Source organism: Canis lupus, chromosome 6 (assembly GCF_011100685.1).
Source record: "Canis lupus familiaris isolate Mischka breed German Shepherd chromosome 6, alternate assembly UU_Cfam_GSD_1.0, whole genome shotgun sequence".
Lineage (NCBI taxonomy): Eukaryota > Metazoa > Chordata > Mammalia > Carnivora > Canidae > Canis > Canis lupus.
Genome location: NC_049227.1, coordinates 63529287 through 63544191, shown reverse-complemented (window position 1 = coordinate 63544191; position 14905 = coordinate 63529287). Strand labels below are relative to the sequence as shown.

Below are 14905 nucleotides of genomic sequence, written 5' to 3'. Positions count from 1 at the left end.
GAATGCACAGGGTAAAGCCTGTAACAGTATACTGATGTAGCCCAAACAAAGGTCATGCCCATGCCTTTACCGCATCAGCAACAGCTCTGAAAACCTCTAAAGTTGCTCTCCGCAGAGATCTGGAGGGAACGTCCACTTGAGCAAATCACTTAACAATATGCAGATTATTTAACAGTAAGACAGGCAGTTCCCAGAGCAAATATTTTCCATCCCAACTAGCCTTTGGACAATGAAATCAAGGCTGGTTTCTATGGACATGAATTACGACTCTGCCGGCACCATTAATAATTCTTTTGGAAGCCGGTCAATTCCTTTCTCTAGTTTCAAGAACCCGTAACAGTCTGTGCCTCACTAAAACTGCAAATAGCCAGTTGGTGGGTACATATCAAATCTCTTCCTTATTCTCTTCTGCAGTTACTCAGAATCATCCTAGATATCATATCTGCCTCATTGGTAATGTTGTTCACAACCGTCACGCCTCCCTCTCCTCTATGCACATGAGATTTATTTTAACCCACCAAAAATATGAAAGAGACCCAATAAACTAAGTGGTACACACCTTGCCATTCTGTACCTCAAGAAGAGGCCCTGAGCCACACAGTCAGTTTCGGTGGCCAAAATCCACAGTGGAAGTGAACTTTAATAATACCCAAGGTAAGGAGAATAAGATCCTCAGGTGCTTCTGGTCTTGAAGGACTACATTTATAGGGAATTGCATTGGTTCCTATGAGGTTGTAAGCCGGTGGCGCAGAGGTTTAGCACCACCTGCAGCCCAGGGTGTGATCCTGGAGACCCTGGATCGAGTCCCACGTCAGGCTCTCTGTATGATGCCTGCTACTTCCTCTGCCTGTGTCTCTGCCTCTCTCTCTCTCTGTCTCTATGAATAAATAAATAAAATCTTTAAAAAAAAAAAAAAAAAGCAGATACTATTGTCTCTCTGGGTTTTATTCATTAAAAAATTTGCTGAGCCTCTACCATATTCTACTCATCATGTTGGGCATGGGGAATGCAAAGAGCAACGAGCCGTAGTCACTGCCCTCGAAGACCTCAGTCTAGAAGAACCTGACAATATTTGGCGTACAGTAGACATTTAGTAAGCATTAAATGGTTTTTTCCATAAAGAGTGTCCCTAGGTTCTATGGAACCACAGTAAGAACGTGAGCATTTGTTCTGCAAAATGATCACTTTGTGATTGAGCCACAGAGAACTTTCATTTGAATGAAAACACAACCGACAGTGGCGTATTATGGAGAATGACATAAAAACTTGCTTCAAGAGCTGGTCCTGAGAACCTCATGCAACATTCAAGGGAAACATTTTAAGTGGCTAACAGTTGTTTTGAATAAGAGAGGAGCTTGGCTTTTAAAAAAAGAAGCCTTGAAAGCTCAACGATGTCCTGTGGGCCCTGCTGAGCTTCCACGCAGGGTGTCAGCAGAGTCCAACCATTTTTCCATGGCTTGGCCTTCTCATTTGTAAAATGAGGACAAGGTGAAGACTGATTTATCCTTCACAGTGAAAAAGTCCTCTGGAAATGTAAGGGCCACATCAGAATAATGTTCTTCCAAACCTCATCTTGAATTATTAAACATCAACGGTCTCTAGTCCTCGCTGCCCAGACATTTTGAGAGGGCGCTGTGCCCAAGCCCATTAGCGCTGGAATCAACGTTGGCAGGACACTTGTACCCTTACTGCTTTTCAGTTGAGCTACTGAAATCCAATGTCTGACAGGAAACTAGGGAGCTAAAATATGGGAGTCCTACTGCCAAGCGAACCGCAGCGTGAATCTAGTTTTCCTGATACCTCCTCTCAGAGTGGTTCTGCTTGTTTGTTTAAAGGAAGAGTTAGCTTCCCACACCCAAGGGCGCTGTATTTTAGAAATCCTAGAAAATGCTTGCTGTGGTGCCCAGCTTCTCAAGGCTTCAGGTAATTCGAAAGGTCTTCTGATTCAACAGATGCTGACAGAGAATCTAAACATTCTGACGGTTTGGATCAATTTGCGGGGGAAGGGGTGCAAGGGCCAGTAAACATTTTAAACTTCAGATTGAAAGAAGAAGAAGAAGAAGAAGAAGAAGAAGAAGAAGAAGAAGAAGAAGAAGAAGAAGCAGCAGCAGCAGCAGCAGCAGCAGCAGCAGCAAAATAGAGAAGAAAAGCACAAAAGTCCAGAACCAGACTGAAGGTTTTCTCCCTCCACTGACAAATGCATTCACTGGATTGATTCAAGTATGCATTTCCCCAATATGAGAGTCCGGCTAGAGATGAAAGGTAGATGCCATAAACAGACCTGCCACGCAACCCTAGAGACAGCCCTTGTCCCTCTGCTCTTCTGGGGGAGAAATGGAAGGCTGGCATTAAGTGGGAGGTACAAATCAAGAGGTGCAATGTACACCATGGCAGCCACTAGCTACATGTGACTATTGAGTCCCTGATACATGGCAGCTAGTCCAGGGTGACATGTGCTATCAGGATAAAATACACATTAGATTTCAAAGTACTAAAAAAAAAAAAAAATGTAGATTATTTCAATGTTTTATATTGAGTACATGCTAAAGAAATCTATTCATATTTCGGATATACTGGATTAAACAAATACATAATTAAAATCACCTCATCTGTTCCTTTTTTAAATGTGGCTACTAGAAAATTGGAAAGTACACATGTGGCTCTCATTTGTAGCTCTCATGTTTTTATTGGATAGCACTTGTCCAGAGCATCCCAATCTCACTGGGATTCTTAAAAAAGGGCAGAACCAAACATACGAAAACACACTCGGACTCACAAAATAAATAACATCATTTTCTCCAAGGTTGACACGTTGAGAGAAATAAAACTGGTTAGTGGATCTCCTCTCACAGTTGATCTATTCATAGGTCAAACTAAATGCTCTTTTGTAATAATCTGTTTTAGGTAATACCAAGAAAATCCCTGCAGGCTATCGGTCAAAGCACATGTTTTGGGGCAGACAAATCTGGGTTTGAATCTTATCTCTGCTCTTTACTAGCTGGGTAGCCTCGGGGAAAATTAACATATTAAGAACCCTATTTTTGGTAAAAGAAATAGAATATTTCCCCTCAGGACTGCTGGGAGGGTTGACAGAGCAAGAGGTAAAGAACTTAGATTATTTAGTTCTATACTTAGAACTATATTAATTAGCATATAATGCTATATTAATTAGCATACAATGCTTAGATTATATAGTTTTATATAGTTCTATGCTTAGAACTATATTAATTAGCATATAATGCTCGAGAATGGTAGCTAGGTTAGTAAAATTCAAGCAACATTATCTGAGCACCTTCCAGAATAATGATGGAGTAGGAGAGAGGAAGTGCAAAGGAGACAGAAGCCTCATCCTGAGGCCTTGGAGCCGGGAATTGAGGCAGAAACTCTTAGTTAGGCTCAGTGTTCATTCCACACAGTGCAACACTGCCCTCCAGTGACAAAAATGTGGAGACGCATTCAGAGCAGGAGGCAACATCAGGAAGAAAAATGTAAATTTTCCTCAGCACTAAGACAGTAAATTCTCCAGATCAGAGATTATATCAAAGAACAATTTTACTCATGAGTCACCTTTAACGCAGTGGCATGGAATTGGAAGAGCAATAAGATTATCAAGATTTACTATTAACCCAGGGATTGTCACTTTGTTAATTATACAGTTTCTCAAACAGGAATTCTCTTTGGACACGTTCAGTATAACACTTGCAGAGGAGAAACGTGTGTGTGTGTGTGTGTGTGTGTGTGTGTGTGTGTGTGTGTAATTTTATTATGCAAACACAGGAAGCTGGAGCTTTGTGGACCGCTCGCTTCTTGTGAGCAGTTTGCAAACCAGATTTGATCATGTTTTGTTTAATGCAACTGTCAAGGTCAAAACCTAAGGCTGAGCTGTCCTACAAGCTCCAACATAATCCTTTGCATTTTTGCCTCTTTCCTCCTCGCAGAGAACCTAAGCCAAGATAAGAGTCCCCTGGGCTACCGAGATGAAATAAGAGCAGACAGTTAGTACCTAACACATGAGCATCACGTAATAGCTGTTACCATTGTTCACCGTGTTGTTTCCGTTGTTCCAACTGACAGAGGCCCGTGGATGAAAACTGATAAGATGCAATAATTCCTTTCACTTTTTTTTTTTTGGTTTGAAGACAAGGCCTACCTAATTATTTCCTGAGGCATCATCTATCGATCAAATTTATCATGTTTAAACAAGAACATCTGGAAGTGACTTCGATGTCCCTGAGATGCTGCTGCTGACCAAAGCCCAGCGACAGTTGAGAATTCAGATACTGATCTTTCATAAGGTAGTAAGATGACCCTGCAATCAACCACCTGCAAAGCCAACAGGTGTTATCACTTTAATCACAGACCTAAGATGGTCATTCTGGGCTGTCTCTGTCACCTTCACTCCTCTCAGTTAATGGGGATGAAAACCCTAACCCTTTAAGTTAGAAGGATATTATAATAATTTGCTCCCACTTCATTTTCATTTGTATTATACTGATCTCATGTCCAAACATTTCTCATCTGATGATCGGCTGGGTGAGTATGCGACGCCCCCACCCACCCACCCCAGAAGCCAGTCCAAGACAACTAGGAAATGTAACTCTGGTTACCGTCCTACAGTTCTTGTTTCAATATTCTGAAGTCACTTCAATATCCTGAAAAGGGAAAGAAAACCGACGCAAAGATACATCTTACTGGCGTCGAGGGTACATACTAGAGCAAAGCAGGAAAGCAGGGCAGTGCAGGGACCCACTTGTAAGGGTCCCGAGTGCCTAATTTGCAGAGGGAAGAATGAGGGCTACACACCTTGTCATGATATGGTCCTAAGACAATCCAGCCACAGAACGTGTAGCCCAGATAGATCATACCAGCACAGGCGCAGAAGCGCAGAACCTTGGGCAGTGAGGCTTGCATCGTTAAAATGAGCACCTGAAATAAAGACCAGCAGAATGGGGGTAATTAAAAAGTAGCCAAGTAGGACCCAAAGAAGAAATGAGTCTCCATCCCAGTGCCCAACCCAATGCCACATCCTTACATTATATGCTTGGAAGTACCCCAGGTATCTGATGACGCCAACCCAGACAAAGAGCGTAGACGTTCCGAGCAAAATGCTGCACAGATCGTAATTTGTGAGATTCTAAGGAATGGAAAAAATAGATGTGAGTAAAAACATTCCACTCCACTCCCCTTACTAGCCTCATTTTAAATTGACTGGAAAAGAATAGACGGCCTGCCTCTCTATAGGTGCCACTAAGAGCTGTAAACTGAAGAAGAAAAATAGCCCAATTCCAAATGTGTTTCTCATTTCCTCTTAGTATTTGAAGTGATTAAACTGAGTTTCTGTTCAAACAATATCCTAAAGTAGAAATTGCCTTTACTACTGACCTAGGCAATTAAAGAGTATAAAGTAATGGTGCTTGTTAAATATCAAATAATACCAAGCAGTTAGTTTTGAAAGAAAGCTCCAACCTGATTTGTTAAGCCAGTTACCGCTCTCAAGGACTTCTGGGTCTCATTGAGGAGACAAACACACAAACACAGTTATAACGCAATATGCTAAGTACAACGAGAGCCACAACGCCCAGCTCGTCACCTAGGGCTTTCCATGGCATGACTCTAAAATGGAGGTGGGCCTGGACGACAGGCTGGGCAGGGGTACTGTAGGTCGATGGACAAAAGCTACACAGAGGCACAAGGCCAAGAGCGGGCAGGATGTCCTAGAGATGAGTACTGATGGGTTTGGGAGAGCTAGGACGGGGAGGGAAGCAGAACAAGATGATGAGGACTGGGATCCCTGGGTGGCGCAGCGGTTTGGCGCTTGCCTTTGGCTCAGGGCGCGATCCTGGAGACCCGGGATTGAATCCCACATCGGGCTCCCGATTCATGGAGCCTGCTTTTCTCTCTGCCTGTGTCTCTGCCTCTCTCTCTCTCTCTCTGTGTGTGACTATCATAAATAAATTAAAAAAAAAAATTAAAAAAAAAAAAAAAAGATGATGAGGACTGCAGAGGCCATGCTGAAGGGAGATGGCTTCATCCCAGTGGGCCCATGAGGCAGAGGGTTTAGATACTTCAAGAAAATGAGTCTGACAGTGGTGTGGATGGACCTGAGGAATATAAGAGAGAACACAGGAAAGCCAATGAGGAGACTGTTGCAGCAGTGCAGCCCAGAGAGGAAGATAGGCTGAAGAAAGCCAGAGTAGTGAGAGCAGAGAGGAGGGAGACACTGTGCGTGGTTAGGAGGTAAAGGTGGTGATGACGCCAACCCAGACAAAGAGCATAGACGTTCCGAGCACAGATCATAATTTGTGAGATTTTAAGGAATGAAAAAAATAGACGTGAGTAAAACATTCCACTCCACTGACAGCATGGAGGGGAGGACGGCCAGGTGAAGGAGTTGTCGTTGAGCAGTCATGAGATTAAATCAATGAACAACAAGAGAGCGTCAGATGCCTGGTGACCACTCAATACTCCCACCCTCACTCCCCTCTGAGAGCACCCATCAGTCCCCGAGGGTCACCACTGGCTCCTGACATGATTGGTTCATGGGTCAGCTGCTTTTTCTGCAACTAAAAAAAAAAAAAAAAAAAAAAAAAGAAGAAGCCCACCCAAACAGTCAATCTTCTCAAACTTCAGTTCCTGATCTAAAGATGCTGCTGAGTCTCCTGGGGGATGCTCATAGGAATATCATCTGCCACAGGACAATGGCTTTCTCACTTTCCTTTGATGGGGAATGAAGTCAGAGGAAGCTTCAGTTATACAGATGTGAGAAAAGAGAAAACATGAGACTCAAAGTAGCCTCTGTAAGGATTTTATACCTCAAAGTGCCTGGGGTCACCCAGAAGAACAGAAAGAACAGAGGATTCAAATGGGATGCCCCTCACCTTTGCTTTAATTTCCATTTTTAATATGGATCCAATTATGGTCATTAGGTCGCTGATAATCACCAGGACATACCATCCATTGATGAACTCCCACTGGTCGGTGTTACACACACGTCGCTTATACTTCTCCAGGAAGAAATTTAGAAATCTCTGTGGCAAACATTTTAAAAAGCATTTCTTACAAACCACTCACTGCCCTCTGGAAGGAGAAGACAAGCGCAAAACAGTGCTGTCGCCTGTAAAATGATACGACATTACCTTTCCCAACTTGATAGATCCACTTTGAGGGTGGGGACTAGAGCCCCTATTTCCTCTCATAATCGAGTGTAGCTATAAGTGAGGATTCCAGTACCTGCTAAATTAACGTGACCATCAAATGCTTATGCTCTAACACCAAGAGACTCTTGTCATAACAGGTAACACCTAGTACATTCCCAGTATTTTACCTATTATCAACTCTCAATCTGACAACCCTATGAACAGGCCAATCTTCAGAAAGGCTAACCATGAATTGGGTGCTCCCAACAATGAGAGCCAGTGGCCTCAATGGTGCCCCCTAACTTTGGCAGACCCAGGACTCTGACCTTGGGTTCAGAATATCAAGAGGCCTGGGGGAAAGGTAAGAGAAGTGGATATTTACAAAATAAGACAACAGGGGATCCCTGGGTGGCGCAGCGGTTTGGCGCCTGCCTTTGGCCCAGGGCGCCATCCTGGAGACCCGGGATCGAATCCCACATCGGGCTCCCGGTGCATGGAGCCTGCTTCTCCCTCTGCCTATGTCTCTGCATCTCTCTCTCTGTCTGTGACTATCATAAATAAATTTAAAAAAATTTTAACAAAATAAGACAACAAAGGTCAAGAATAAGAAAAACAGGATGTAGACTATTTTCTTGCTCCACAAATGGTATCCAGAACTGATGACTTCCTATTTCCTCTGACCCCAGTCTGCATTTTTACCCACATGCCACAAACCAGAAAAAGATTTGTGGGAAGCTGAAGTATATGTTCAAAAGAACTCTGAAGGTAAAAAGGTAAAAAGAAACTCAGGAGAGAATTTTTAAACTATTTTTAAAAATAGAATAAAGTGTTTTATGCTTCATTATAACTCATTTACCATGCCTCCCTGTCAAAATGAACTCTGATTTGGAGACAAAAGATGAAACCTACACATGCTATTACTCTGTTCTTAAGATCAACTCCTGAATTTAAAAGGATCTCGTACTGGAAACATTCAAAAGCTTGAGAGTTCACCACTGTGCACTTGTGCCTAGGAGCTCAGTTTTAAGCAGGATAATTATCTGATCCCGCCTGACATGCCAGGAGCCTTTACTCACCTTCTACACCTCAGGTTGATTAATACCTAGAAGGGAGGGCAATCATTCAAAGGCATCTAATCTAATTGAGAGCTCTAGAAAGGGCAGGATGACCCAACGTCAAGGGTCCACTGTCTGGACAAATAGGACAGAAGCCAAGAAGGGAGGGAGAATATTGGAACGCACGCTTACCTTGCGTAACCTGAGAGCTAGAACAATGGATCTTGTGCACAGAATAAGAGATGCCAAGCAAATCACAATGACAAATGCATCAAACACCAGGACATACTGAGTATTTTTCTGAACTGAGGAACAAAAACAGAATTCAAACGTTAAACGCACCTTACTTAGGAAAAATTAAAAAAAAAATGGCAGTCTGAAAAGAAGTTCAAATGAGAAATACTTAATCATCAGAAACAAATCACACTGCATTCATTCAGAAGTCTTTAAACAGGGTAAAACGTTCTCTGACGTTAAGGATTGCACACATAAAAATATTACGCGCTCTGCTAAATGTACTAAAAATATTTCCTATAGGCTAGAGCTCAACAGACAGTGGTCTACTTGGGCTCTATTCAAAAGAGGCAAAACTGACAAACTCTTGGGTTTGTCTTTTTCATAAAAGCACAAACATCAAGTTCTCCATTAATGAGGGAGCAATTTAAAACACTACTCCTCAGAATCCCCATTCCTGCTTCTCAGCCTTACTGTGTAAGTTCTTTACCAGCAAATAAGTCCAATTCAGTTAGCTTCTTCTGCACGTGGTGAAAAGAACCTCTTGGAATGGAAGTAAATCAAATTTTTGGCGTGGAATACCCAGGAGCATGGGGGCGTGGGGTGGTGGGAAGGTAATGGAGGAAGATGCACCGGTAGCCCCAGCTTCTCCGGGACCTGAGGGGAGCATTCCCAATGCCTGGCCCCCTGCCCATTCCTGCAGCTTCATCACCTGCCATTCCTCTCCCCACCTTCTCTACCTTGAGGCCATACTGTTCTTCCTCCATCCCTGCTCCTATAAGGTTTGCTTGCTCTCTTGCCTCAGGGACCTTGCAAGTGCTGATCGCTCTGCCCAGAGCAGGGCCCTCCCCATCGTGCAAGTTAGATGTTTCTTTTTCAGCCTCGGGTTTCAGATGAAATGTTTTCCTCCTCAGAACTCCCTGAATTCCCATCTTTATTAGCCCCCTCCTATACTCTTTCATCGCACTCTCCGCAAGTACACACACCCAGAGCTCCTTTTATCCTTCTCTGTTTGATGGCCACTGACCCTGTAATTACATCTTCTAAGGGCACAGCAAGGCGCAGAGAGACGGTGCAAAACAAGAAAGACATAGTCTGGGGAGCAGAATGAGCTGGCCTGAATCTCAGCTCTGCACTCAGAAGCTGTGGGGCCTTGGGGAAGCTGCCTCAGATTCCTCATCTAAAAAAGGGGTGGGGGGAAACCCACTCTATCATAGGGCTGTAATAAGAATTACACAAGTTCATATGTGAAAGCACCTGGAACAGCCCAGGGAAGGAACAGCATTGCCAGCGGTTCCTACTGTACATCACTTGAGGTCTGTCTTCTCCAGTAAGTGACCGACCCTAGGAAGTGGGGACTGTGTGTGTTTGCCCAACACTACAGTGACTGTGCTTTCATAATGCTTCAGTGTGCTTCCAGATGAATGCAGAGACTCCCGCAGAACATGAGAAGGCTACCAAATAATCCAAATTAGAACCCGTGAAGGTGTGAGCTCAGTTACAGGCAGAGGGAGAGAAGGCATGGAGCCGTGACAGCCCGACAATCTACCTGGTTTCCAGAGGGACCTAAGCAATAAGAGAAGGAGCATCCAAGAACTACTCCTGGTTTTCTGTCTTGGGTTAACTGAGCTCAGTCTGGACATTCACGACAAGAGAGGATGATTTGGTGGTAGTTAAAAGCCATGGGTGTGGACCCAGCCACTGAGAGAGACCACTGAGAGGTCCTGAGAGGGAAACACAGACTGGGAAGGACAAGGAGAGGGGCAGCAATGTGGGGAATTGTGAGAAGAGCTGAGCTCAGGATGTAGACTGGGAAGGGCCATTGGAGACAGCATGGGTCTGAAGACAGGTTACCTTTGGTGGGGTGCCCGGGAGGGATTAGAAAGCGGGGCACTCCCCAGTGACACCTCTGCAAAAGAGGCATTTAACAGAAAGACCAAGTGTCCATGGGTTTAATAATGCAAAGGTGTGAGCTACAATGGCAGGTGGGTCTGAGGGCAAAGCAGCTCATCCGTGGGTTATGAGCACAGTTGGATAGTAAATGTAATTCACTGAGAGAATTATTTAGCGTTACTAAGCTTTAGAGGCCTCCACTACAAAATAGGGGAAGCAACTGTCCCTACTGCATGGGCTGTCAGGAAATCAGGTGAAATAATCCAGATCGAGTGCTTGTTGAACAGGACCTAGCACTTAATTTAGTTATAGCCATTTTATAATTATGAAGTTTAAGTTACCTAGAGATAACATCTGATGGGTAGGTAAGAAATCAACTCAACCAGAACCCAAGACTGACTGACTATCCACCTATCTGCCTACCTACTTACCTACCTATCTAGCCATGAAATGAGGCAGAGGGAATCGGTACAGTTCTTGGGAAGATAGGACCGAAAACCTTATGAAATGCAAGGACAACATCTAGTACGTTCCTTTCTGACATACAACCAGAACAAAACCTCTATGATTATTTGTACCGTGTCTTATATACGAATGGGGAAACGGAGGCCCATATCTGAAAAAGTAAATAGTCCCTCCTAACAGAGAAACCAGTGTCATATTCTGGTTGTGCTGTTGTTGTTGTTGTTGTTTATCATATTAGCTTCGGACACACTTTTATATTTTTAATTTTTAAATTTATTTTATTTTAATTCCAGTTAGTGAGCACACTATGAGTTCCAGGTGTACCATAGAATGATTCAGTAATTTCATCCATCACTCGGTACTCACCATGACAAATGCCCTCCTCAATCCTCATCACCTGTTTCACCCATTTTCCTACTCCCCTCCCCTCTGGTAACCATCAGTTTGTTCTCTAAAGGTAAGAATCTGTTCCTTGGGGTGCCTAGGCAGCATAGTCAGTTAAGTGTCCAACTCTTCATTTGTCGGACCCTTGGTTTCAACTCAAGTCATGTCTCAGGGTCATAAGATTGAGCCCCGTGTTGGGCTCCATGTTCAACGTGGAGTCAGCTTAGGACTCTCCCTTCCACCTCATTCTCTCTCTCTCTAAAATAAATAAGTTTTTTTTTTTTAAGAGTCTGTTTCTTGGTTTGTCTCTTATATTCTGTTTTAATTTGATCTATTGAGAAGACAAAGTTGGTGTGCTACAAAAAGTATTTTATGAACGTTGCAATCACTTTCTTACTTCTACTGAATCTATATTTAGCTCCACAGGAACATTTATTATACTTTGGTTATAAAGCACTAATCCAGAGAGATGCTCTGCCAACATGGTTAGGGAACCCTACACACCACCCACTCTCTCAGAGGTCCTGAGAAGTCCTGCATGCGCTGCCACGCTGCCCACCTGAGGGACTCTAACCCAGGGCTTCCTCTGCCGACTAAACCCCCTTTCCCCTGTGACACTTGGGAAACCACTCGCCAGTGGGGAATTTTGCTCCTCATGCCCAACTTGCTATGTTTATAAAATCCAGTTAAAAGTGAAGATTAGTGGCAAACTTAGGATAAGTATTAGAAGTCATAAAAGGCAACATGAAGTTTGTATGTGAAAATGGACACTCATCATTCTTCCTGAGATAACATAGGTAATGACAAGAGGAAGAGAAAGTGTATAGACCTGAAGGGTTAAGTGTACAGGGTTAAGTGTACAGACTTGAAGGAGCCTCAGAACTTTCTGGAAATAGCACAAAGTTCCCACCAGATGTCACCCTCGCCTTTTTCCCACTTCCTCCAAAGCCAGAGCAATCAATCATTCCACCAGACAGCACCCATAGACAGAAGGGAAAAAATCCACTTCACAAGCTGGTTTCCAAACTTCAGCTTCTTAAGGGTTTCAGCACATCATTCATAATTCATATTCTCCTAGTAACACAATCTGGTTTCTTAGGACACAGCTCTGGGAGAAACAGAAATGTTAGTATTTCTACTCAGAGGTCTGTGATGTCTGTGTTTCTCCTCCCTGGCCACAGAAGGGAGCCAGAGCTCTGATCTTCTGAGTACAGGCAAGGAAAGCTCCGAACATTGGACCAGCCCCGTGGGAGGAAGAAAACCATATTCTGACAACAGGTTTGACCCACTAACTCATTCGGTCAGAATGACTGTTCCAAACCACATTTCCTGTACAGCACACAAAGGTTAGCTTTTCTCACATTAAATAGCTGAACCTATACTCGGACTTGGCAAGTATGCATCTGATCTGTGCGCTTCTGTGGAGACAGTGCGTCTGCTGGGAAATAGAAACCACTTTCAAACAGAAGGAAACTAAAACTGCCTATGCTGATCAGAGCCTTGAGTCAGTTAATGGAAATACTGAAACCAATCCTTTAGACTCTTCAAGATGTATTATATAACTGAACAGCAATGGGCCACAAACAAATCTAGATTAAAATAAATCTAAAATAGTTTTAAAACTACAGGTATTTTACATTTTACATTTGGACAAAGGCAAATTCAACAAAATTTGTAAATCAAAAAATACTGACAATCCGGGGTGCCCGCATGGTTCGGTCAGTTAGGTGTCTGGCTCTTGATTTCCACTCAGGTCATGATCTCAGGGTCGTGGGATCAAGCCCCGCTCCATGTTCAGCATGGAGCTGGCTTGGGATTCTCTCTCTCTCTCTCTCTCTCTCTTTCTCTCCCTCTACCCCTCCTCCAACTTGCTCACACTTTCTCCCTATTTCAAATATATAGATACATTTTTAAGAAAAGAAATATGACAATCCATTATTAACACCATCACAACCCCCTCAGTGAGAAGTGCTGCATAGCCCATTTTAAACTGTGGCTGAAGAGGGGTTTTCTGAGTAACAACTCAGTACACTACCCAGTGTTTGTCCAGGCTGCTCTCTGAGCTCTGAGGCCTTAATCTCTGTCCATTGTCAAAGGCTTGGCTCAAAGCACACTTTCTCCAAAAATCACTGCTAGATTTTATTTCTCACTCGGTCCCAAAGTTAACCTTTGCTTGCTTTATTCACATCCCTTTCTATCTCCACCGCTTAGATTTCACAGGCATGTCAGTCTCTCTCACTAAGGCATTTTCTTTCTCTTTCCATAGAGCTTTGTGGTTACTATGTGCCAACTCTTATTTTCAGTGCTTTTCTTGACTTACTAATTCATTTACTAATCAACATCTTGGAAGGTAGATACCATCACCCTCATTTTATAGAGAAATGTACTAAGAAGTAGAGAGGTTAAGTAATCTGTCCAAGATCACAGGCACAGTAAACAGAACCAAGACCCAAACCCAGGCAGTCTGGCTCCAGAAACTTAGCTCCTAAGACTGGGAACACTGCCTCTCCCAAGAGGTGTGTAATCAACACCTGCTGAAATTGAACAAAAAGGCAGAGCTTTAGGATATGCTGTACAGAACTGAATGCTCAAGAGTTTTCTGGAGCTCTTTCTTCCCATCACCATTTAAACATCCCAAGTCCCAAAATAAAGGGTTAAAAATCACCCATAATCCATGACAGGCAAGTAGGTAACATACTTACTAGATCCAGATATGTTCAAGTCTTTACATTCTTCAATTTTAGCATCACTGTCAAAATAAATTTTGATCTTGCCACTGTGAGCTTTATTGTCAAAGGTAATCTGGAGACACAAATGTATGGAAAGGTTACCACCCCACAGAACGGGCACCCTGGATCAACTCTGCTTAAAATATCACTGGCATCCAAACAGCATACTGAGTCAAAACTAATTATACTGATGAAAATGTCCACATCACATGATTCCTTCACAAGCTTCTATTATTAATGAAAAAATGTGATCCAAAGGGTGAATATGTAAAGTTCTACTGAATCATGTTTGGGTGCAGAGAAACCTCAGAGCAAAACAAGTAATCAGTCCTAGGAACAAAACCAAGATTCACCAATCTTTGACAAGAGAACACATTTATTATACTGAATGGAATTTAAAAGCATTTGCTTCATTTTATTCCTCTGGGTACAAAAACCTAGGTCTTCCCTAGGCTAGAAATTATTTTTCTGTTTGCTTCAAATGCTACCTATAATACTTTCAGAAGTGACAAAGATTGCTCCCAGGCTGCAGGCTGAATTTAAGATTTCCAGGTAGCCTCATTCTTCCACATTATGTTTCAGTCATTTAGTTTACAAGTGACATATGCGGAGATCTGAGAGCTTGAGAGAAGTGTTTGTGGGGCTTCCATAGCGGAGAATGAGGCCTTGAGTGTGCCAGGGTTAGTGGAGGTGTGCTCACAGGTCCTAGGTAGGGCAATGGAGCCAACAAGTTTAATTCTCAAGCCTCTGGTTTGGTCAGAGTGATATTCTTGGATTACACAGAGTGTGGCTTATGTGTAAAGATGCTCGGGCACTTGTGGATTCAATACAGATCACCTACGCATTCAGCTTAGCAAGCTCTTTGCTTTAGGTAAACACATTTTATAATGTGTTTTGTAATATGGAGGTTACCCCAGGGAGGCTAATCATGCTTTCCTCTGCCAGAGACGTTCTTCCTCACTGCATGTCAAGATTTATCATTACTTTTATTTCTTTCTTTGCTTGTTTT

At 43.0% G+C, this 14905-nt stretch overlaps 1 protein-coding gene across 4 annotated transcripts in view; it reads right to left on the bottom strand.

Annotated features, from left to right (window-relative positions):
- Positions 1-14905, bottom strand: part of MCOLN2 (mucolipin TRP cation channel 2) — a 51605-nt gene that overhangs the window by 7791 nt on the left and 28909 nt on the right. For all 4 annotated transcript variants that reach the window (XM_038541520.1, XM_038541523.1, XM_038541522.1 and 1 more), the window contains exons 7-11: positions 13870-13969; positions 8384-8496; positions 6879-7028; positions 5033-5134; positions 4804-4926 (exon numbers count right to left, since the gene is read on the bottom strand). In XM_038541520.1, coding sequence (XP_038397448.1) covers positions 4804-4926; positions 5033-5134; positions 6879-7028; positions 8384-8496; positions 13870-13969 — 588 coding nt within the window. The remainder of the gene's footprint in view (positions 1-4803; positions 4927-5032; positions 5135-6878; positions 7029-8383; positions 8497-13869; positions 13970-14905) is intronic.